Genomic DNA, 26475 nt, shown 5'->3' on the forward strand with positions numbered 1-26475 from the left:
TTACTGTTGGTTACCAGCAGCTGTTAAACACAAGAAGAAGAAGAAAGACGCCCATTTTGCTCACCCTTTCAAGTAATCGAATTGTGCTGAAATATCAACAGACAGAAGAGGACAAAGAGCTGCAATGGACGGGTAAATGTTGCAACATTACAACTAAAACTTCAAGTTATGCTTTTAACCGCTGTGCATGTGACATGGACAGAACTAACTTGATTAATTTAAGATATGCTAACTGTTAGCTCAGCTGAGAACGTTTATACTGGATAGTACGAGAAACGTCATGCTAGCGAAACAACAGCACCAATACACCACGAAACCTACATTTACGCTAGAACATGGTTTAGGTGCATGTTTTACGTCTCAACTGGGTCTTCTTACTTCGGCAATGTCACAGCTAACTTTAGATTTGTTTAGCTAACACTACCGCTAAGAGGAAAGTCTGTGGGTTGAATGTTCGTGTAATTAAATGACGACATCGGTTCAATATGAGAGAAGGTGACTGGGACATAAACAGAAATACCATATTTGCAGAAAAGACTATAACGAAATAACATAATGGTGTGATTTAAAAAAAATGGTTATTTATGTGTCAGATGAATTGAAAAGCCACGGAATAGCCTAATTCTTTTCAAATATCTCAGATTAGATTGTCATGTTGTTTTACCCCTTCGATGTATTTGATGCTCTTTTGATTTGTTTGGATTTTGTCACAGTTTATTAGTTGTCGGCCACCACATACAATGATGCAAATATGGGTTACAGTTACTAACATCAGTGTGTAGTATTTCAGACAAAGGAGTGCTGAAAAAACTGTTAAATACCTGGATGTGCTTTTCTGTAGATTAAGAACTAGGGGTTAAAAAAAACAATAACATTTCAACCTCTTTATTGCATGAGTTTTCTTCCAACTTTGTGAAACTGTTACACACTTAAGAGATTTGCTCCAACCCCATCATCCAAGATAACAGCACAAGTCTCTCCTTTTTCTTTTGAAATGAAAGGTTGTGTTTCCTTGAGAATTTTTTTTCTTGAGAAAAGTGACATTATTTGATGTCCTTTCTTTTCCATCCCCCTGCATTCTCTCCGTTGACAGTGATGTTGCAGTTGGTGTGAAGGTAAGCAGATTTACTTTTTACTCTGAACACACTTTAATTAACTAGGTCTGCAAGATTTTGTCCAAAGATTGACTGAATGTCATTGGATTTTTTATTTTTAGTATAGGGCGAGTATATAGATTTTATACCTTTTTTTTATAAGTAGGCTGTGATGTTAAAAGATAACATACTATAAAGATTTATGTTTTTGTGTTGAAAAATCATTATTATTTAATAATAATAATATTATTATTAAATAACAGATGGTGTAATTTCATTAAGATAAAAGTAAAGCCATCAAAGTAAATTGTCCTTTGTTTATTAATAAGGCAGACAGAAATTATACTGAATTAATGTTCGATGTATTTTTTCACTCAGCCTACAATAGTATGTTTTTGGCAGAAGTTGATGAAAATGTAATTTCTTTTCCTTTTCCTTGTTTTTCCAGAGAGGCTCAGATGAGCTCAGCATGTACAGTAGCAGCCCGACCTCTATGACTGGTAAGCACCGAAATGGACTGGCATAGTGAAAAAGAATAAAAATATATTGTATGAAGAATTTGCACATTTAGTTTTGAGGAAAGACAATTTCAACACATTTTAATAAAAAAGTAAAATGAAATGGGTGAGTGAAGTTGCCCTTGTCATTAAATTGTGTTTTAATGTTCTTTAAGACTTGATTATGAATAAATGAATCTGTAAATATATTTTACTTTCTGTATCTGAGTTGACAAATTGCATCTAGAGAACTTTAAAAAAAGTTATTTTCTGGATTTAAACATTTGTGCGAAATTACTTTATTTAGTATGATAAGGAAAAATGACACAACGTTTGTTCTGATTGGTGAAAAGTCTTGAAATCTGGTACGGTCATGTTTTGGGCAAGTATCCAACAGTACAACTTTGAAATTGTAGATCACTTGAAAAATCAAAGACATCATTAAATAGTCAAAAGTCAGAATTTTTGAAAAGGGTACCATTGTGTTATTTAGTTTCTGAGATACAGCCATTTTCTTATCATACTATATTAGGTCTTTGGGCACATAACATTTTTTTCCCCTTAAGTATCATGACATTTTTTATATATATATATATATATAGTTTATATATATATATATATATATATATATATATAGACAAAAGGCAGTACATGTTCCCAAAGTCTAAATATAGTATGAGAAGAATAACTCACTTTTCAACGGTTTGACGGGATTAGAAAATATCTTCAGATCAGTGCTTAGGCAAGCCTAGAGAACACTTCCCCCAATTTCAAAATTTGAAATGAAATTCCATATTTCATTTGCTTGCAAACTTAATCATCAAATGGTCTACAAAATGTCAGAATTACCTAAATCCTTAAGTGATGTCATCACATTCCTTGTTCTATCCGACTGAAATACCAAAATACTTCAACCGGACAATTGAGTAGTCGGGACTAGGAAATATTATAAATATTATAAGCTTAATGAAGCTTAGTCATTATCCACTTTAGTATTAATAGCTTTAATCTAGAGTAATGGTGTCATATGATAATTTGTGTTATTTGTGTTCATGTTCAGCGAACGGCAGTGACAGTAAGAAACAGCGACTGGACGAATCCCCTCCTTCCAGAGTTCTCCACATCAGGAAACTTCCCAATGAAGTGTCAGAGACTGAAGTCATTGCCTTGGGACTGCCCTTCGGAAAGGTCACCAATATACTGATGCTGAAGGGGAAAAACCAGGTAAATCAAAGCAAAACTTCGTACCATCAGCCAATACTTTGACGTGAAGAGGAAACAAGAACAGTCTTTTACTAAACAGGGAAAGGACGGTGACACATTATCCTTGAGGTCATTTGTTATTCTGTGAAAGCTCAATATTGCTGTGTTTTTCCAGGCGTTCCTTGAGTTGGGCACAGAAGAAGCAGCCATTACTATGGTGAACTGCTACACAGCTGTCACGCCACAGGTCTGAAATACATCAGTGTCCATCCCTGTTGTACGTCATTAATAATTTCTGTTGTTGTTCTAAGTGCTACTAACTGAACTGTGTATTCCACGGATCTTATTCTATTTAGGTCAGAAACACTCCCGTCTTCATCCAGTACTCCAACCATAAGGAACTGAAAACAGACTCGGCTCTGAACCAGGTATACTCCTAGATGTACAACAAACCCTGTCCTTCAACCAAACCAGGGTTAGACTGATGTAAGACTTGATGCCCCCCAACCCCCCCCCCATTATATATATTTTCCTTTCCACCCAGAGGGCCCAGGCAGTGTTGCAGGCGGTGTCAGCAGTTCAGGATGGAAGCTCTCCATCCTCAGACCCCGGAGTGTTGGACCTAGCTCCACCCCCCAGTCCTGTCCTGCGAATTATCATCGACAACATGTTTTATCCTGTGACACTGGACGTTCTACAACAGGTAACTATTATTGTATTATTGTGGTCATATTAATGTAGTCGGTGGTGCTGTTAGATTGCTGCTAGGCCGTCCTGGAGAGCAAACTGTGATTAACGCAGAGACAATGTTCTTTTTGAAAGGCTTAACGCCAACAAATATGGATTGAAGAAGAAGATGATGATTGCATCAATCTTTATTTCATCGATTTTGACTTTTGGAATTCAAAACATTCTGTAATTGGAAATGGTGGATCACACGATTCAGAAACAATTCTACACAGCCACCACTGGAATCTAGTTCTACTAATAGTATAATACTAATTATATTAGTTTAGCCTGATCGTGAATGCAATCAACAATCAAAAGCTGTGCAGCGTTTGATTGTTGATTTATAATTGGAATGTCAATTTTTGATTGAAGCTTTGAATAATTTGGTTCAGCCCTATCGTCTGCATAGCTTTAAACCTGAATGTTGGAGATGAAGTTTGTTGTTATTTTAATGAAGCTTAGGCATGTTTCCTAGTTATTCTCTATGAATTTGTTGATTCCTCCAGATCTTCAGTAAGTTTGGGACCGTGATGAAGATTATAACCTTCACCAAGAACAACCAGTTTCAGGCTCTTCTGCAGTTCAGCGACCCAGTCAATGCACAGCAAGCTAAACTGGTAGGATCACATGTCACATCACATGTAAAATATTCTGGCCTATATATATATATATATATTTATATATATATATATTTTTTATATATATATATATATATATATATATTTTTTTATATATATATATATATATATATATATATATATATTTTTTTTTTTATATATATATTTTATATTTTTTTTTTTTTTTTTTTAACGATGCTTTAAAAGATTTTGATGGAGTCATGGCCACTCTTTAGTCCATGTCCAGTATTGATGGTCCAATAACCTCCTGACGGCTTTACAAAAAATAATTCATATTTCAGATTGAATCTCAGTGATATAGAGGAAGTCTTCATTCTTTCTTTTAGTGCCCTAACATTCTTTTCAACAACTTTTTAGCCAGATCACATCTAACCTTTCAACCCTTTTAACATTCTTGGCATTAGATCTGGACCAATATATCAGCCGGTTGATTCACAACTGTAAAATGACCCTCTCATAAACTACCTTGATCACAATCGGTTCATAATCAGATTATTGAAACGCTGTTATGATTCTTTCTCCACCTTCCACTACTTTTACTCCAGTCTTTGGATGGACAGAACATCTATAATTCATGCTGTACTCTGCGGATAGACTTCAGTAAACTGGTCAACCTCAACGTCAAATACAACAACGACAAGAGTCGAGATTACACCAGACCCGACCTTCCTACCGGAGATGGGGAGTCGGCCAACAAGGATCATTCTCTATTGGGTAAATGCATCTCTGTCTACACCAAAATCCTTCATATGACTAACTGTCACACCGACGGCCTTATTCATGCACTTAGTCGAAAGATCCCCCTCAAGGTTATTCCGTTGTTCGTTTGCATCAGTTGTGGCGCGTCATAATAGAGGAAAAAACATAACACAAACAGGTTTACTATTATAAACAATGTTGTCGTGAAAGCATTTCAGGATTCAAAATAAAGCTATTTCCTGGAAACCAGTTAAGTTACAGTTTAGAGGTGAATGTGGGATTTGTTGTGGCATTCCAAACCTTTTTTTTTTTTTTTTTTTTTTTTTACCACACACCATACTTAGACATCCGTCTGCAGACCCAGACTACATGAACTTAGCTCCACCAGTTGTGAGAGAGTGTCGGCAGAGCAGACTCAAAGAGTAAAAGCACAAAGGCTTTGCTATGTACATTTTTTCATGCTTTTTGTGGTTCATTGATCCACGCTTTTATTATCTCTAGATATAATATAATTTTTTGGAAACACTGTATTTTCATTAAATCGCCGCCCCACACTAAACTCCTATATCAGCCTACTATATGTTTTACCAATGAAGACGGACGAATGCTTGATACGTTAATCAGAAGCTAGATGTGAAACAATTACCAGCTTATTCTGTGTAAAAGTCTGTCACAGTGGACCGGTGAAATTGCTTCGCCGGCTCAGGTGTCTTATGACTGGTGGACAAAATACGCCATCACAACCATCCACACATCCACACCGTGCATGGACCTTACCGTCTCAAACTTGTTTCCGTTTAGGTTCGCAGGTTTTCACGTTGACTTCTAAAATGGCACTGATCTGTCGGGAGCTTTCTTGATAAGCATATTGTACCTGCGCCGTTAATTGCCTCCTTGGTCTATTAACCTGTCATCAAAATTCTCCGCATTTGTGCCTACTGACCCCTGACCATATCACGTCACCTGCTCCCCATTAGTTCATTATTTTAGATTTATGATTTCCACACAGTGAGAGAAAAAGTCCTGGTCAGTTATAAAATCGTTGTTAAGGAGACTCCATTGACAGTCAGCACCTGAGCTGAGAGCGTTGCTGCGGACGGATGGTTTTCTCGCAGCTCCCTGTTTCTCCCTTAGTTTGTTTTGGGATAAGGTTATTTTGAAGCAAGACTGTTCCTGCATTGCCCTGTGTACAATAACGCAGCTAAAAAAAGTAGTGCAGTGATACCACTGACAACATGTTCCAAGTGGACTCGGGGTCTGCTCGAAACAACACAAAACATGACACAGCAGCCAGGTGATAAAAGCATCCATCAGTATTCATGGGGACAGACGCCTCCTTCTTAAAGTGGATAGTTGTGTATGAGACCTATATTAGATGCCTGAATACATAACCTTCCTGTGACCTCAGAGCGTCCTCCACAGAGGCACTCTGCAGCGAAGGGTTCGTGGAGAGGTTAAAAGTCTATCTCCTCCTTCTCTCCCTTGCTGTGCTGGGCTTTTTGTAATTTAGCTACTTGAAAGTGAAAGTACGTATTTTTGGGATGTATTTAGAATATGTCTGCATTACTGTATGCTGTATCAGTGGATCATGCTTTTACTGGGTGGTATTTCAATGTAATTTACATATTTTGTAATCATATTTTCTGGGATTAAACAGTATTACAAAGATGTTGGACTATGGATGTCACGAGAACCGATACTACGATTGACAATATTTACTCATGATGGTATAATACTGTTAGATTTTTTACATTTTACTGACTTGGGCTGATTTGTTTTTCTTGTTATTAATATACTGTTTGGTTTGAGGTTAGATGAGTGTTTTGTGGTATTAACCAAGTTGTCCTTGTCTTGTAGGTACCCCATCCGGAGCGCTAGCTTCCTACTCTAGTGGAGGAGGGTACTCATCTTCTCTCTCCCTCTCGCAGGGTGGAGGTATTGATCTTTCTCTTTTTTTTTTTTTTTTTTTTTTTTTTCCTAATTCAGTTTTTCCATCACTCTGTCCCTGCTGTTTTCTGTCATGCCGCTGTCCTGTCTCTTGTCATGTCCTGTCATGGTTGTCTGAATGTGCTCTGGCTGGAAAGTAGGTTTTATATCAACGGCTACAGGTTGGTTGATTTTAGAGCTCAATGAATAGATGAGGCAAAAACTGGCCTTAGGATTGATGATTAGATGAAATTCAGTCCTTTTCTATGAGGCTTCATACAATGCAGTTTTCTATATTACATATTTTCCTGCTTGTCTTCTGGAAGTCATTAGACTGAATTTATTGTAATGAGATATCTTGATCAGATGTCAGACAACAGAGATTTTTTTCTCAGAATTTAAAGAATCCAAGTTAATACTGAGGTCCCTTCTAAAAGTACATTTAGGTCTATAAATTCAAGTTTAGTGAAGTCATAGTAATTTAGTGAAGGCTGTGCAGAGTAACAGATCATGCACATAATCAAATTTACTAGCCTTGAATATTCTTAAAAAGTGAACTGTTATCTGGAGGGCATGGTTTGGCGCGTGCGTGTGCGTGTGTGTGTGTGTGTGTGTGTGTGTGTGTGTGTGTGTGTGTGTGTGTGTGTGTGTTCGGCAGAAACAGTGCTAGTAGTACCTCAAAAGTAATTGGAATAAAAAAGTGACTATTGACCATGCCAAAAGAGTTAAAAAGAAAAGTTTTGTGTGAGGAAAATAAGGTTTCAATTCTGGTTTTACTGGCAGAGGGATACAGTGAGTGTCAGGTTGCTTCCATCCTTAAAATTTCAAAGACGGCGGTTCATAAGAACAAGGTCAAGCAGCAGACATTAGGGACAACAAAGCTACAGACCAAGAAGACTAGAAATCAGAAGGTTCAGAAATCCCAAGGCTTCTCTCTATTTTCAAATTCTCTTTATGTGTAATATATTTTTTAATTAAGTGGGGGAGTGCATAATCCTTAATTAAATCGAGTAGATTGGAATATGTTATCAAGGGTTGGAGTCATTTAATCTTGTTTGCAAACACCATGCTCAACTACTTGTGGAGGAATAATGCCTTCTTCATTACAATCAGTGTAGATAATGTTCATTACTGTAGTAGCTTTTGCAGTAATTTCTGTTTTAATCAAGATGATGTTTTCATTTGGATTTCTATGCATGCATTCTAATGTCCTATCACTCTGAGGTAGTTGTTGAACAGAGCCGTTTGCATTGCATTTCTATTGACAATATTTCTGTCATTTAGAAAGAAAGAAAGAATATTAGATCTACCGAAGAAGGGAGTTGTCATCTTTTTCATTGTTGAAGTTGACGTTAACAAGCATGTTTGTCTTTTTAGCGTTATGGTTTGAAGCTACTTATCTGCTGCTGTGTTACATGTTTGACTCTGACCGGTTCGTTGTCTCCCCCAACAGGAGCCATCAGTCCTCTCAGTGCTGCAGCAGCAGCAGCAGCAGCCGCTGGCCGCGTTGCTCTGTCTGGGTCCGGAGTGTCGGGAGTCCTGTTGGCATCCAACCTGAATGAAGAGGTACAATATTCATACGCGTTACTGTGAATGAGTAATTGTCTCTGTCACTCATTTCATTTACTATTTAACAGACACCACTGGATGGTTTTTTAGAGCTGATGGTAGTGTGTATTCCTGTGTGGGTGTGTGGTGTTTTGTGTGTTTAGCCCACTTTACAGCGTGATCTATTTTCTACCTAGATATGAGAAATAGACTTTCGTTTATAAAGCGCCGTTCTAGCCCTCCGACCACTAAAAGGTGCAGAGCAGCACATGTCAACATTTACCCAGTCAAACACATTCATACATTTGGGCAGGGGCTGGGGACACATAGACATGCAGACTGGAGGAGCCAAGGATTGAATCGCCGATCAGCCGTTTAGTGGAAGGCCTGCTCCACTCTTTGAGCCACGTGTAATCTGTGTTGTGTAATTACGATAGATTCAGGGTCGAAGTATAAGACATAATCTTAAACCATAAGGGGCCCTATTTCAACGGTCTAAAGTGCATGGCCCAAGTCCATTTAAGGCGTGTCGAGCTCAACTTTTGCTAGTTAAATGGCGCTTAATCTTGGTGTTAGGTAAGGTGCAAGGGGCAAATGGGTTGTCTTTCAATTAATCATAGGTGTGTTTTGGGCGTAGCATGAATTAAGCCAATAAAAGTTCCATCTCCCATTCCTGTTAAAAGCCAGGGGCCCTTGCATGGCCTAATCAGCAAATTGTAAGGGGGCGAGCGGTTTTCCTGCGAAGGAGATGGATCTCCCAATCCTCTGCCCAATCAAAACCTCCACTTGACTGCTTATGAGCAAATGAACAGATAACCTTTTTTACTTGAGGAGGAGAGCTGCTGCGTGTCAAGTGTATGCTCTTTGTGAACCCACCTACAGTACGCAGTAGCATCTTAATAGCTGTGTCCCAATCCTGTGTCTGTGCTTTGAAGAACTCTCTAAAACGGAATTAAAAGACCTCCATCACTGTTAATAATCGTCTCATGCTGAACTTCTTCTTTCATTACGTTACATAACAAAAAAATATATAATTTTTGTCAGCATTCTGACATGGTTTACTAACTTACAATTTAATGACAACTGTGTGTGCGTGCGCGTGAGAGTGTGATCTCTAGATTGATTTTTGTTCTTGATGGATTGTCACAGGTGCTTGACTTTAATGTCAACTTCTTAATGTTTGCGCACATCGTGTCTTTAAATCAGACCTCTTCTGTCTTTTCGAAGCTGTGCGGTTTTCTCTTAACTCAACACCTACATACTTTATTATTATAGATTTCTGTTTCGTCCTTAAATCTGTCTATTCTCTACTTCTAAATGTGCACCTATTCTTACATCTGTATCTCTATACCTACAGTATCTGTCTCTGCGTGTTCCATCTCTCTGTCAGAGGCTTCCTCTCTCTCTCCCTCTCTCTGTCTTTGTCCCTCTCCCTTGCTGAGAGGGACTCCATAGTGGAGTGATGGTTTTCACAGTCCCGCCCCCCTCTGGTAAAGTCTTGGTGCAGCAGCTGTATCCCGGCTGTTTGATAGCAGCATGCTGTTCTCTCCGGTGACCGATCAGCAGATCCTGAACACACACTTTGGAGTTTGCTCAATACAGTCCAGTGGCTAGGTAGAGGTTGAATGTGGTGTGGCCATTCTTCATATTTTGACTGTTGAGTCCAGGGGAGGGTTTTCCAGTCACTCTTTCATCCTTTTTTTACTGTGTCATAAAATGAAACGACCAATACTATGGTCAGTTTTGGTCTGTTTCAGGCAGTACACATTTGTAAGGTAGCATTGCTATACGAACACCAAACAGACTAACCTTTCTTACTGTTTGAATCCAGTTTTCTCAAGGTTTAAAGGTGAACAAAGAAAACACAAAATAAAAAATAAAAAAATGTGTACATTTTAACTCTAAAATGTACACATGAATAGATTCAGTAAGTGACAGCATATTTATTTATATTGCAAATGTTCTATACTCTATTCATATGGCCACTGGAAATTATAAAAATTGAATTTTTAATAATGTAAAACATCTGCCAGTGATAATGAATTATATGATATCATGTCCTGTATTTTCAAGCACAGGCGTTATTATGTGGAGTGGGAATTATCTTAGAATTGCTCCAAACTTCAAGTTGAATAATCTTGGAAGGCCAGATATGATTTTGAAAGCAGTGTGAATTAACATGTGTCAAACTTTATCAGTCACGGACTATATACCATGCATCCCATTCAATGGCAGTTGATACCATGATGACACAGGTCTTCTGTGGGATGCTGGACATCCTGCTGAATCAAAAGAAATATGTTCCATTATTTAGCAGTGAGATTTGTAAATTGTATTTGAGGATTTTCTACCTTGAAAACTAAAAAAAATTATCTAATTGTAACCAAATTTAAGTTACGTAGTTTTTATATACAGTTTCCTACATGTGTCTCTGTCAGTCTGATCTACCAGTCATAGTCAGCAGTCCTTTTGGCACCTGCAACGTCCTGTAACCTCCTGGGATCTGATTGGCCATCTGCTTCATGGCTCTGCCCCCCTTTTGGTTTGATATCTCCTGCCAATCACTCTTTCATTTTTTTTCTTTTCATGCATTATTTATTATTTTCTACCTTCCTCCCATCCGTTCTTTTTCTCACTGTTAAACGCATCCAGCAGCGAATGTGCGTGCGATAACAGAACTGGAAGGTGTGTGTGTGTGTGTGTGTGTGTGTGTGTGTGTGTGTGTGTGTGTGTGTGTGTGTGTGTGTGTGTGTGTGTGTGTGTGTGTGTGTGTGTGTGTGTGTGTGTGTGTGTGTGTGTGTGTGTGTGTGTGTGTGTGTGTGTGTGTGTGATCAAACCAGCAATCATTCAGGCTCCGTTGATGTTCCACTGATGCTCTGTTTACTGACCTCTGCTTTGGTTTTTGTCCTCCTCTCCTCCTTTCTCCCTCCCCGCCTCCTTTCTTCCCCTCCTCTGCTCCTCCCTTCACACGTTTATTTTCTCTCCATTTGGCCACACACCCTCTAATGTTGCACACTACCCTTAACCCCCCCCCTCTCTCTCTTATGTACGTTTACCCTATTTTTATTACACTTCCTTTTCCTCTGCTCACCTGTCTTACTCCGATCAAACCCTAAATTTGGGTTTGTTGTTTTGACCCCCTTCCCAAACCCCCTCCTCCCCATGTCCTCCATCTTTGCTCCACCCCTCATCACCATGGGAACCACCACCTCCCCCCTCGTCCAACGCTGGGCGGTCTGATCTCTACCTTCGTCTCTCCTCTTCCTCCTCCTCTGCTCCTCCTCTTCCTGTCCTCTGCTCTGCGGTCTCTCTCTCTAAAGATGGTCACGCCTCAAAGTCTCTTTACCCTCTTCGGTATGTTCAACCTCTACTATTCTATCTGTATATCTCTCTCTGTTAATCCAATTTTGTTCACTTTCTTCAGTGATGTCGTGGACAAGCTATTCCTCTGTATCTTTCTGTATCTACAAGCCTCCCTCCTATTACATTGTACGCAGCAGAGTTAAATCTTCTTCTGTCTCTATATTGAATGAAAAGTGAGTCTGGTATTGTCTGTTTGGTCATCTTATCTCTAAACTGATGAGAACAAAGACACCAAAGTCATTCATGTGATGTCAAAATTCTGCTCAAACAAAAAGGTGAAGTAGAACCTCCAAAAACAACACTGAGGTTTGTGACTGCTGTGAACCAGCTGCAGTTTGCAGTCACAATAATTAGCGCAGCATGATGCGTCATTAGAGGCATGATAGGACAACAACCCAACCTATAAGGATCTAATCTGTAGTATGGTTGTGTTCCATTATCGATCCAGGGCCCATTTCATCCTTTCCTTAGTCCCGCCCCCTACTGCTACTCTGTCAAGCTGTTAGAGCTACAATGGAACCCACACTGTCACTAACTGCACTCCCTGAATAAATTTGATCTAGTTTTTGAAAAAAATGAAAAAGCAGTTGCAAAGAGAAGCAGACAGAAAGGTCTACAATATGTTTGAAAAATATATATCCAGGATGTCGAACTGATTCAGCAGTAAAAACAGGTTAAAAAGATAAAGATAGAAGCTACAGATCACAGTGTTAAAGAGAACCACCACATCACCTGGAGATAAATATAGAAGATAATGAAATGAAGGAACAACACTGTTCCTCTGTATTCACTTTAACAATCAATAAAAGGCAAAAGCAGCATGCGTTTACATTCAGTCGCTAGCGTAGCAAAGAAATGCTAACGCTAGTTAATGATATGCTAGCGTACTTTGCTAATGTTAGCTCCACAGGCTTTTACTTAGAAATGCAACGTTTTAGAAACCTATCTCCTTGGGTATAGTGATACTGGGTAAGATACTGGGATACTGGGTAACCAGTATCACTATCTCAAAACATTTAACCATGACGAGCTCCAAATCCACTAAACCAGCCTGAACATGAAGAACATCTGAAACCACCGATGAGTCTGTGGAGCAGAGGCTGATAGCTGTCGGACACTGGGAAGAGCTGGCCGTAGCTACTCCACGATTGGCCAGTCTGTATTTGAGGGCGGAACTTAGCAACGAGTCAATTGGCAAATACCCGAATTGCTAATCTACGATGCTAAAAAAAATTGTATTTCTCATTGCGCTCTTAATTTGTATAAGCAAAGAGCAAGATATAAAAATTATTCAATTCTGGCATTTAATTCCATAAGCAACTCAACAAAAGGACAAACCGGAACTCTGCTCGGCCTAAGATGCTAGAAGAAAAATACTGCTCTCCAATAACGCTCTTTGTGAGTGGACTGTCTAGTCATTTATTCAGTGTCTGCTACACTACAATGTCAACCTGGAGTCTGTAAATCCAATCTACCAGGGAAACATGGATTATTGCAGTGTTTATGTTCCCATCACTTTACTGTTAAGTTGATCACGACAATCCAGTGTACTCACTGACTCATTCTAGCTCGTAAAAAACCTTTCTACCTGTCTTTTTGCCTTTTTCTACAGATTTTGTTTCAATCAAGTGCAGTCACAGTTCACCTTTTCATTTTATTCTACAACCTTGCAATTGAGATGACCACCGAAACTAGGCACATCCATAGTGGTCACATTAGACTGTCTACCAGCCCCAGCGATATGAATGTATTTTGTCCTTACACTTATTGGACCAATTTTAGCTACTCCACAGATTTTTCAAAAAGTCTCAAATGATCTGCATAAAAGGCCTAAAAGGAACTTTACTTTTCAGGTCTTCTTTCTGAATTTACTGCACATGTTTCACCATATAACAAATTCTTTCTTAGCTTAGTGCATGTGTTTGTACAATTTTTTTTTTTTTCAATTTATGGTATTACATTTTATGATCAACAATCTTCAAGCTGGATTTCTGAATCACGGCTCAGCCAGATGCCAGTTTCAGGTGCATGTCAATGGTAGCTCAGCTGAGCTGTCCTGCTGGTTGACAGAGTAAACCACTTGGTTATACAGAAGGGTTTGATTGAGTTTCTAGTGGAAGACAAATGGGAAGATTCCGTCTTTTCTTTTCATTGGTCTTTCTTGCACTAACTTTATTCCTTCCATCCTTCACACCTCTCCTTTTTTTTATCTTCGTCGGCTCCATCTCTCCTGCTCTGTCTGTTCTGTACTCCTCCTCTTCTGCTCCACCCTGCTCTCTCTTGCTCTCTCTTTCCCTCTCTTGGTCTGCCTCTCTCGCTCTCTTCCCTACCTTCAGGAGTCTATGGTGACGTCCAGAGGGTGAAGATCCTCTACAACAAAAAGGACAGTGCTCTGATACAGCTGTCTGATGGCAACCAGGCTCAGCTGGGTGAGTTTTTACACTAGCAATATCAGTCACTAGTGTTGGACTGCAAAATGGAATTGATCAAGATATATTTTATTTTTTTCTGAAACTGAGGGAATTTGGAAATGATGTCTAAGTTGATAATGATGGGAATGCAGCATAGTGTCTTATCTATTAAAAAAAACAAACTGAACTAACCTTTTAATTTTAAGGTTCACTTGTTGAAAACCACTGTAGCATCGGTGACTTACTGAATTCAACATTTTCCTGAATGTGAAATCATAGATGTATCAGAAAATGGCTTTTAGACTCACTACATATCTCTATCTTTCCTCACCCGTAGCAATGAGCCACTTGAATGGTCAAAAGGTGTTTGGTAAAGTGATGAGAGTGACTCTGTCTAAACATCAAACCGTGGCTTTGCCTAGAGAAGGATTGGATGACCAACTGCTAACTAAAGGTAAGAGCTTTTCTGCATCCTGGAAGGGAGCTTGTTAGTATCTTTGCAAATTGCTCATTATACATTAGGTGGTCATGCTCCCTTTTGAATTGTCAAGTCAGCCATTTACAGTGCAAACAGCCAGATATTCACAAGTCCACAAGAAGTTTAGTAATGTATAGAAATCATATATTTGTGAGGACAAGTTTCAGTTTTACACAAGAGAAGTGAAGTCGCTTATCTTACCAAATTAAAAAAATAAGCCGTAATCCTCAAGCAGCCCTTTTCAAATCGCTGTTTCTGGGGGTAGGGGCTCTCCATTTGGGAACTGGTGCAGCCAGCGGATATCCGGACCAAGTCTTCCTTTTCCATGGGTTACTCTATGCTTACAGTCCGCTTAGCAACTTGAGATGCAAGAGTTTGAGTGAGAGACTAAATCCTTATCAGACGATAGCAGTTGTCTGATGGACACCAGGCTCACCTGGGTGGGTTTTCACACTAGCAATATCAGCCACTGTTATTGGACTGCATAATAGGATTAATCAAGATATGATGACGGGCTACACGGTGGTGTAGTGGTTAGCACTGTCGCCTCACAGCAAGAGGGGCCCGGGTTCAATTCCCGGGCCAGACAACCTTCTGTGTGGAGTTTGCATGTTGTCAGCGTGGGTTCTCTCCGGGTTCTCCGGCTTCCTCCCACAGTCCAAAGACATGCAGCTTAGGTTAATTGATGACTTTGAAATTGCCCGTAGGTGTGAATGTGAGCGTGAGTGGTTGTCTGTCTCTATATGTCAGCCCTGTGATAGGCTGGCGACCTGTCCAGGGTGTACCCTGCCTTCGCCCATTGACAGCTGGGATCGGCTCCAGCACCCCCGCGACCCTTAACTGGATAAGCGGTTACGGAAGATGGATGGATGGAAGATATGATGACTATATATATTAAAATCAGAAGTGATAAGGATTTAATTCCTGATATGCACACTTTTTGAATATATATGGCATTTTGATAGGTACATGCAAGTCAATGAAAGACGAGAAATCAATGTAGATTTTCTTTTAAACATGGAAATATTTTCCAAGTTGATAATGTTATGTCTTTTTTGACATAATATATACAATATAGCAGTTTTGTCACCATCAAAAATGATAAATATGAATATATTCTCACATTACCATGTGTAGAGTTCAGTCCAATTCTTTTTTTAATTTAATTTATTTGTTTACCTGGGACTTTGCACCTTAATCAACTTTTCAGTTTCCACCTCAATGTTAGTGTGCCAGATGGGTTCTAAGATTTAATTTCAACCTGTGCGTTACCCCTCTTTTGCTCTCCACAACCAACGTCTGTTAGCCTGCTCTAACGTGATTGGTCAATACTCAGACTACAAACAGAAACCAGAATGCTTCCAGTACCTAAATCTTGTCCGGCTGCCTAGAGATTCTACATTCATGCAGATTCTGTTCATAGAGATGTACCTACAAACCTTTAGTATTGTAAAATTGTCGGAACACAATACTAAATTGGTGGCGTTCCCCTTTAATTAAGTTGACAAATGTTTATCACTCCAGCTTTTTTTTATGTTTTCTGAATCTGTATGGGTTACCAATTTTTTATAATAATATTGTATTTTAACATTCTACAAATGTTTTTGTTACTATTGAATAATTTGCACCAACAACATTTTTTTTTTTTTGGGACAGATTTTTCTGGCTCACCACTCCATCGCTTTAAGAAGCCGGGATCCAAAAACTTCCAGAACATCTTTCCTCCCTCAGCAACACTTCACCTCTCCAACGTCCGGTAGTACAACCACCACACATATAAGTCAAATCAGTTAGTCGAAGAGTTGAAACAGTGTAGAGATCACTCTGGCTCATGCTACCTTGCTTTAAGACGTTTAACAGTTTGTCTTTGGATGTCCAGGGATGGAGTGGGAGAGGATGATCTACGTCTTCTGTTCTCCAACAGTGGAGGAACCGTCAAGGCCTTCAAGTTCTTCCAGTAAGAAGCACTTCACTGTGAAATTCTTTAGGACACTACAAATGTCTAGCCTTGATTATTTTGGATTTCTCTGATCAAAAAAAACTGCACTCGTATCGAACTGTTTGTCTCTGCTCTTTCCTCACCAGGGATCGTAAGATGGCCCTGATCCAGATGACGTCGGTGGAGGAGGCGATCCAGACTCTGATGGAGCTTCACAACTACGACATGGGAGGGAATCACCACCTGAAAGTTTCCTTTTCAAAGTCCACAATCTGACCCCCACACCTGACTCCTAAACCTTAAGATCTATGACGAGCGAGGAATAATTACCATTTATCGTCCTTTTCTGTTAACCTCCTCTGCGCTTTTCCCCGACCCTTTAATTTAGCAGTACGATATTTTATCGTTGAAATGTGCTTCAATGTCCAAAGCTTAAAACTCAACGTAACACAAGAAATGTTCAAATAATTCAGTAAAAATATTGAGAAAATCCCAGATCCACGGAGCAAATGTTGTTGAGCAGTAGAAGCAGCACATCATCAGACTTTTACCATCTTAAAGAGCAACTAAACAATGGCTGAAAATGTGTTCTTTTGTTTATCTCCCGTGGCTTAACTTCTCCCTGTGCAGCATTGATGGGGAAGTAAACGGTGACATCACTGTTGGTCGGGTGTGGCTACAGGCGCACAACGTCGACCAGAGCCGGCTGTCACTCTTCAAAGCAGCGGAGGGTTTTTAATTTAATATTTTATCATTTGAAATAGCTGTTGTTTTTTTTTTGGTATTGCCCTTTCCACCTGTCAATATGGTAGTAGTCTCTTTTTCCTTGGATTTTCTGATGAGGTCTGATGAGGTCCTGTAATTAGTGATCTGTTATTTCTCTAGACATTGTGTTGCTACTTGAACCACCTACCAATACTTTAGTGTTCGATCCCCAAACTACCATCTGTTGTCCGTACTCCCCGTTCTTTGTGGTAGTAACTCCCGACACAACGTCCCGTCATGACGGACTCCATCACCTCCACGTCGTCTTAACGTGCGACGACTCTTTCCTTTTCTGTGGCTATCAGCTGCTATCTTTTAAGCGTGCAGTTTCTGACACAAATTCGACATGTGCTAGTTAACTCCGCAAAATGATAATTTGTGCACTCTTTTTTCATTTGGTTTATTCTCATTTTAAAGAAAACAAAACATTTTTCCCAAGCTACAAGCACGAGGTAGTAGATGGGGCTGTTACTAACAATCAAGTTAAATGTAAACATGACCAGTTTTACATTACCAGCACCCACTTTTATACTTTGTAATCGTGTACGCCCCTACACAGCTATTAGCTTGCAGATTTGACCATTTTGCTGCACTACACAGAATCACTTTTAATAGGGACTTCAGTACCCAGATATCCTCAAAGGGAAATGGAAGGAACTACTTGTTGTGCTGTGTCTTGCAATATCTAAATTTCAAAAGGCAGTTTTTGTCTTAACTGGCACACTTTCCTGCTGTTATTCCCTCAGCTGTTTATACAGGATTGGATTTAAAGCACCATAGAACCACATCTATGAGGATGTTTAAGGACAATGAATACCCCCCAATGTTTCCTTTCCACTAGTATTGACATTAACACATTGCTGACGTACTAATTTTATGGATCCAAAGCCTTCATCAAAGAATAGAGGTTCCTGTAAAGTTTAAATCCCAGTCTTTTCTAGACCATGATGCGAGTGGGTGCACACACACACATACACAGGATGCATGCTAATGCTGTCTGTTTGGACAAGGTTTCATGTGATTCTGGTCTTGGTCTCTGATTTTGGGAGGAGGCCTGTTGGGACCAAAGTACATGTGCCTTTAGTCTGCGGTCTGATTTGATCTGTGGTGTCTTCAAACGGATTATTTTACTGGTAAAGTCTGTTGATCTTGTGTTTTTAAACCTGTAGAAACAGATTGTTTTGTTAATTATTTTTAGATGGAAGTGGACCTCGTCTTCCCAGTCCTCTGTTTGTCTAACGAGCTAATTCATCAAGCAGGGAGTTGCACAGAAAGCTTGGTCACTGTTTCCATTGAGGTCTTCTTCAAAGTGTTTTTTTTATTTAATCGTTCTGGTTTTTTTTATTAATATTTTTTTCTTTTTAGGAGATTGTTGTAAATTTTTTGCTTTAAGTACCTTTTTTTTGTGGCAAAATTTCAGATCAGCCCAAATTAAACACGTCTTTTCTACCAACGAGCCCAAACGTATTTGCGTGTGTGTGTTTGTGTGTGTGTGTCCGGTCTCGGTTCAGGTCTCTGCTCTCATCTGTATCTTACCTGTCAATAAAACTTCTCTCACTCTGTTCAGTTCTGTCTCTCTGCTCTCGCTTCTTTCTCTCAACTTTTCCCTCTTTAGCTGTTCTGTCTACATTTCTGCTGAGACACGAGAGCAGGCTGCTTGTTCCCACCACGAGGTCAGGAACCTTCAGCCTGCAACCCCACAACAGATTGGGACAGATTAGAGAAATCTGTGCTCAATAAAACTACAATTTAACCTGTTAATCAAACACCTGAAAAATGTATATGAAACCTCAAAGGGATGGTCAGATTTTTTTAAACTGATATTTATACTGAGCATTATTTATTTATAGTAAATTTATTTTTATATCACGCAGAGACAAGCTGAGAAAAATGGTTGAAAGGGCTCATGGATTTTTTTTTTTTTTTACACAACATTAACTCATTTACTGTACATCTTAAAACAATACTTACCATACTTGTTTTTATTTGAAAGACATTTTTTTCACTTTCAGTTGAGACCAATTCACTTGAGTTTTTTTACACCTTGGTCTGTTCTGTGATCATATTTTTTAATGATTATAACTCCCCTTTTCGAATATTCATAGGGGCCTGTGATTTTATGTTTTAGGTCAGACCAAATTGAGCCACGGCACATATGGACCGTAAACCAAAACACTTTAAAACTACAGCATAACATGCAGTAAGACATTCTGTGTTTTCTCTGCTGTGACCCGTCACTGGTACCAAAGAAACAGGCTCGCTGCCTTTTTTACACTATGTATGAAGTTTATTGCTGGCCAACAAGATTGCTGGAAGGTTGGCAAGGTTAATGGTTTCATAAGGATGGCAGCCGCCTTGTACAGTGCTCTCATATATAATTACAATGACGTGATGATGGGAGAAAAATGCTTTTTTTTTTTTTTTGCAATATGGAATAAAATTACATATCCGTTGGAGATTTCAATTTTTGTGTGGTGTCATAATTAAACTTAATGTTAACCTAAATGTTGATATGGCACACTGATTAACAAGAAAGCTCAAAAAAGGTAACTTTATATCAAAAAGGTTGCCGACCTCTGGGTTAGAGTGACACATCAACCAGAGCTGTGTAGTGCTGCTTTATTCTAAAGAAGAAATAGTGGGAGCACTACCTTAGCACTCAGCTGTTTGTTCTCTTCTTTTGATTTCTTTATCAAATAGTCACTAATGAAGGTCTTATTATGGCACAGTGAGTTCTTGAACAGGGAAGGCAGAACACGAGAGGAAGGAGAAGACAAAAGAGAGTAAATATAGACTAATGGATCATTCTGGTTAATTACCAGTCTGGTTTAATAAGGCATGGTTTGGTCAGGCAGGAGCCTCAGCAGCTGCACAGATTGCTTTATAATCCTTCTTTATAAAGTGTGAAAGCAGTGATCAGCAAGTCTAGTAACACACTAAACAGAGCTCCACTTGGCTGCATCAGGGGCCCCTGCACTCTGTTGACTCAGATTTAAGCTGAAAACAAATCCTTTTCTGTTCTAGAGGTGACCTCCATCTGTTTTTTATCCAAGGAACTCGAGAGCAAATTTGATTTTTACTACACTGTAAGGGTTTGCTCTTAGCTCTTTAACAGACCTTTTTTGTTTAATTTTGGCTCGTCATAGCTCTGACCAGGGTCCCACAGCTACCGGCTCTAATTCAAAGTCATCAATGATTTCAGATTTTCTTATATTTCAAACTGGTTTTATTAGATTTGGAGCTTGTGATGGTTAAACGTTGTGTGATAGGGATACTTGTTACCCAGAGAGGTAAAAAGGTGATATACGTGTCTAAAGAATTTTGTTTCTACGTAAAAAAAAACCTGTGGGGCTAACATTAGCAGAGTATGTTAGCACATTATTGACTAGCTTTAGCTTTAGCATGAATATGTATCTTTATTATTTTAACCTGTTTTGACTGCTGAATCATTGTGACATCCTGTATATGTTCTCCCATCGCAAATCTGAAATTGCCTTTCGTTTTTCCCAAAATGATTTAATATATTCAGGGAGTCTAGTTAGTGACAGTGTGGGCTCCATGGTAGCTCTTGCAGCGGGGGGCGGAGCTTAGCAAAGGCATCCTACTCGAGTGAGCTAGTTCTAGGGTATTGCTATTCATATTGTCTTTTTTTTTCACTTCAGCCACCTTAGTTCTGTTACTTGCTTGGTACACGGGAAAAATTTCCGTTGGTTGCAGTCTGTAACCTCACCTCTAGATGCATCTTGAAATGCTGACTGAAGTCATCAGAGATGAGGGACATTTTGCTGAAAAAATAACTTCTCTTACATGTTTATTATCATATAATGAGCAATAAACAAAATTGACTTTGATAGATGCAGACAAGAAGACCCATACATTGTACATTCTTGTGATTAGCAAGCTATGTAATTTAGCACTGCAGTTGCAGAGGAGACAAAACTTTTACCGTTTTTTCCATCTGAGTGTTCTGTATCTGCGACCACATGGGAGTAGAGTGAAAAATGGGTTGAGTTGGTGTCCAGGGTCATGTGCTTTGGTGATTGCCGTGGGAGCGATGGCTCTGTTGTTGAGATCAGAGAGTTTGGGAGATTGGTGGACCAATGATTTTGGAAGCAGTGTGGGACACGTTGTTCTTGTTGGAGACGACAGCATGGTGAGAAAACAGGGGGAGCAGTAGAGTGTGCTTTTGTAAAGCAGTAACAGAAGGCGGGGGGCAACAGAGAGTCTTTGCTGGCAGGGTTTGTGGATGTCAGTGGTGTGTGAGCCCAAACTGAGTTTATGATACAGTAGTGATTCCAAACTGTCCCATCGGTGATGTGTTGAGGGTGCTGATAACCAGCCTTTGTTTTATGAGCACTCAGCTGTAGATAGTTACTGTCACACCACTGGATGAAACGTCGGTATATAATCACCTTTTCAGCCATCCATCCATTTTTTCCCCCTTATCCAGGGCCCGGTCGTGGGGGCAGGATGCTAAGCAGGGTATTCCAGATGTCCTTCTCCCAAGCCATGTTTTCCAGCTCTTCTTGGGGAACCCCGAAGCGTTCCCAGACCATAGAAGATATATAATCTCTCCAGCGTGTTCTGGGTTTCCCCTGGGGCTGCTTCTGAGTTGGACGTGTCCGGAAAACCTTTAATGGGAGTATTATAACCATCAGCAGCACCTATCACACCATCCTCCACGCTGCACTGTGACAATCTGCCCACGTCATGGTCAACCTGATCACTGCAAACAGGCAGGAATTTAAACCTTCTAAACCTGTCGACATCTAAAAAGTGGAACAGCAGAGCCGCAGAGGACTGTGTACAAAATGGGATGTTTCCGGGACTGCTACCAACAGTCTGGATGTACACACATAGGCAGTGAAGTCATACACCAGCTTCTGTGAGCACTGCTGTGTACCAACTCGCAAAGGGGTACGTTTTTTAAAACCACGACAAACAATGGTTCACAGCTTAGCTCAGACAGCTACGATTGGAAAGTGAAGATGCGTTCAGGCTGTAGGACAAGGTCAAGTTTAGTAAGGCAATGAGAGGCAAAAATGAGTACTATTGGGAAACAGTAGCATTCAGCAAACAAACCTGCATTTGTCCAGATGATCACCAACTGCAATCCTAGAGCCACCCCTCTCCATGACCAACTTTCACCTTGACTCCCCCACCACAGTGACATCACATCAACCCCGCAAAGCAGCTGGACCAGACTCTGTCTCTCCATCCACCCTGAAGCACTGTGCTAATCAGCTGTCTCCAGTGTTCACAGATAATTGTCTCACCTCACTTCAAGTACACCACCATCATCCCCGTCCCCAAACAACACAAAGATCACAGGACTTTATGAGTGCACACTCGCCTCCCTGACCTCTACAGTTATGAAGTATTTTGAACGCCTTGAACTTTCTCACTTTGGAACCATAACACTCGTTAGTCGACAGTTCTGTAGACGACAAAGTCAACATGGTTGTCCACTTCATCCTTCCAGCAACTGGACTCCTCAGGAACCTACACCAGGATCCTGTTTGTGGACGTTAACTCTGCCTTAAAGGCCATCCCATCTCTGCTGCATGACAAGCTCTCAAGCTGCACGTGCCTTTCAGACTTCCTGTGTGACAGAAAGCAGCACATGCTGCTGGGGAAATATGTCTCTGACTCCTGGACCATCAGTCCAGTTTCCATCAAGGCTACGTCCTTTCTCCTCTACTTTCCCCCCTTCACACCAACAGTTGCACCCCAAGTCACCAGTCCATCAATCTCCTGAAGTTCGTGGACGACACACCCTTCATATGACTCATCTCTTGTGGGGAGATTGACCTTCTAGTGACCTGGTGCGGACAAAACAACTAAGAGCTAAATGTTCCAAAGACTGGTTGCGGATTTAAGTCGATGCTCTGGAGACTTTACGCTTCTTGGGCACCATCATCACCAAGGACCTCAAGTGGGAGCTGATCATCAGCTCTGTTTTCAAAAAAGCACTACAGAGGATGTACTTCCTGCCGCAGCTGAAGAAGTTCATCCTGCCAAAGACAGTGATGGTGCACTTCTACAGTGCCATCATTGACTCCATCTTCACCTCCTCCATCACCATCTGTTGTGCCGCTGCCACTGCCAAGGACATGGGCAAACTGCAGCGTATCATTCGCTCTACGGAGAAGATGATTCTCTGCAATCTGCCATCCCTCCAGGACCTGCAGGAAAGATTGTAGCCAATCGATGTCACCATGGACACAAACTCTTTGGACCACTCCCCTCTGGCAGGAGGCTGCAGTCCATCAGGACCAAAACCACGTGCTTCAAAAACAGTTTCTTTCCAGCGGCAGCTGGCCTCATCAACAACACCCGAACCCCAACTGACACTAACACCCATTCCGCCCCATAGACACGTTAGATTAATGTAAGTCTCAACATCCTCACAGTGCGTTACATTGATGCACGTCTTTGGACATCCCTTGAACAATCATCTCTGTAAATAGTTGCTCACATTCTCTATACAATATACTTCTAACATTTGCACAGTCAATAGACAATATTGTGCCATTTAGTTTCTTTGCTGTTTGCAGTACTTGCTTGTATATTTTCTTTTCTCTTTTCTTTATCATACACCAACACCAATTCCCCATACAGTATGTGAAAAAATACTTTTAGAAATGCAGTCTGCATTTGATGCAGTTCCTCTGTGATCCATCAGAGGTCAGTGTGAGGCAAGTCCTGAAGTCTGCACTGGTCTGTCTGCAATAGGAAACCTCAAAGTCAGAATAATATAATGGCTTCTGGAATAATAGGATTATTGTACTGAAACCACAGAGACAGCAGACATCTGAAACCCCTTTTCACAAAAACACTAGTTACATGAATAACGTAGTGATACAAAAAAGTTTAGCTTGCTGAAAGAGGGAAAAGTTCCTTTGAAAGGAGACTCAATATAAAAGAAAATGCTATCTTTTATCTGTCATAAAAGAGCCCTTACTACATGACGGACACACGCATACACACACAGTGTGTGAGAGGACAATGGAGAGGGATAGAGTTACATCTAGACTGTGTCCAGGAAGAGATCATCGGGCAACTGCCGCCTCATACAGATGGTGGATGGAGCTTTAAACCAGGTGCTACTCTGTTGAGCTCAACAGGAGGCATTCAGCTGACTGAACACTGGCGGCCATTTTCATTCCCCTGTTGACTTACCTGTTTGAACACACACAAATGCTTCATTTCTGGTCTTTAACTGAGAACTGATCGTGTCAGCACTCACCCATCTGACTCAATGTGTTTGGATTAAGCTAGCAAGCAAATGCTAACAATAGCATAGGATCTGAGCATGGAATTTCACTGTTTACATTGGGATCAGACATGACAAACGTATTTCGCCTCGAGGTCGAAGCTGTTACAGAGCTTTCAGCAGCACGGTCCGGCATCTGCTGTATTGTAACGCACCTTATTTGCACACTAAGGTAACCCGCGGTATTAAGTTATTTAGCCAATGACATTTCAAAATGACTGCTGAGAAAAAGGCCTATTGAAAGGTTAAAAGTTGTTGTTTTTTATTATTCCCTTTTGTTTCAAAATGGGACTACAACTACATTTATTTGCACAACATAGTGTTGTAGAATGACAATAAAGGAAATCTTGAACATGGAACCTATATTAAGTTAAATAACGTAACATTACGAATATTCATAGTCAGATCATGTTGGAATATCAATATAATTTAGTAAACGTCTTCAAGTTAGCTAGCCCAAAAAATAAATGGTATTGTTATATTTATTATTATTTATTATTATTGTTATATTATTTCTAACGGGTTCTTTTTATTTTTAGGAAATGTATTGTGTCACAAACTCAGGAAGAATAGCAGATGTAAGAGGAGAGAGGCTGGAGGGAAAAATCACAGAAAGTACTGGAGTTTCTTGTGAGGTCGGTAAGAGGCTGAATGGCCCCAGAAACAAACTCTTAAAAATGCCATGTTTGTATAATATGCCAAAATAAATTGTAGCATGTTATTAAAAAAGGCAATGGTATAGTATGCCATAAAATGTCATAGTATATCATAAAAAAGAACAGTATAGTTCATAAAAAAGTCATAAAAAAGTAATAGCATGCCATACAAACTTATAATGAAGTATGTCATAAAAAATGTCATAGTTTAGCATATCATTAAAAATGTTATAAAATGTGATAGTATATTATATGATAGAAAAAATGCCATAAATTATACCATCAAAAGTGCTAATGGTAAATATATGCCCCAAAAAAATGTTTTATTACTTTTTCCTACATACAACCCTATGACATTTGTATGACTTTTCTGACATACTATACTTTGACTTTATTATGACCTTTTCCCACAAAGTATAATATGACTTTTTCTAAAGTATATATAACTTTCTTAAAGTGGCCCTATTATGCTTTTCCACTTTTCCCCTCTTCTTTAGTGTGTTATATATATTTTTGTACATGTAAAAGGTCCGTAGAGTGTAAAACCTGAGATAACCCAGAATATGATTATGGTTTCTCTTGAACACTGAAATCAATTTATTAGGATCAATGTTTCAGGGTAAATATGAATTACAGAACTCATTCCACCCGACGCTCAGGAATTATCTGCCCAACGTGAAAAAAGTAAAAAGTGTTTCTTGCTGACAGACAGACAGACTCCCCAATTCTCTCCATAATAAAAGTTATTGTGGGAAATAAGAGATCATAAAAGAAAATTATTTCTAATAGAAAAAAGTAGTTTGTGGTTCTTTTTGTTGTTCAGATGTACTTTAACATACACTAATTCACTCTGGTATGAAACTCCAGTGATGATGAGAAATATCAGATCAGCAAGATCGTCCTCAGCGTCCAATCAAATAACTGATGAACAATGAGGGGGTGTGTCGGCCGATAAACACTTCCTGGAAGGCTGCTCTCATGCATCCTCGCTCCTCGCTCCTCAGAGCAGAAATAAGAGCTTTGGGACGGCCGTCATAACAGCGGAGCATAAATACTTCTGGTTCAGCCGGGGGCCGAGGTGACATGACTAATAAGAGACTTGGGATGTACCCTGTGACTTTTTTTGACATACTGTACTAAGACTTTTAAAAAATACTATACAATTACTTTTTTTTACAAACTATATTATGAAGTTTTCATTCATATACTATGAGCTTCATGACTTTGATCAAAATTCTTTATTATGACTTTTA

At 39.7% G+C, this 26475-nt stretch overlaps 1 protein-coding gene across 1 annotated transcript; it reads left to right on the plus strand.

The window, feature by feature from the left end:
- Positions 1–32: 32 nt before the first annotated feature.
- On the plus strand, positions 33–19707 carry LOC129094178 (polypyrimidine tract-binding protein 2-like). The gene is made up of 17 exons (XM_054602246.1): positions 33–132; positions 1094–1115; positions 1543–1594; positions 2652–2815; positions 2970–3041; positions 3151–3222; positions 3339–3497; positions 4030–4140; positions 4707–4875; positions 6718–6795; positions 8240–8352; positions 11655–11688; positions 14034–14126; positions 14446–14562; positions 16243–16342; positions 16466–16543; positions 16672–19707. The coding sequence occupies exons 1-17, from the start codon at positions 125–127 to the stop codon at positions 16799–16801; spliced, it is 1572 nt and encodes a 523-aa protein (XP_054458221.1). The 5' UTR covers positions 33–124; the 3' UTR covers positions 16802–19707.
- The last annotated feature ends 6768 nt before the right edge of the window (positions 19708–26475 follow it).

Source organism: Anoplopoma fimbria, chromosome 8 (genome assembly GCF_027596085.1).
Source record: "Anoplopoma fimbria isolate UVic2021 breed Golden Eagle Sablefish chromosome 8, Afim_UVic_2022, whole genome shotgun sequence".
NCBI classification, from domain to species: domain Eukaryota; kingdom Metazoa; phylum Chordata; class Actinopteri; order Perciformes; family Anoplopomatidae; genus Anoplopoma; species Anoplopoma fimbria.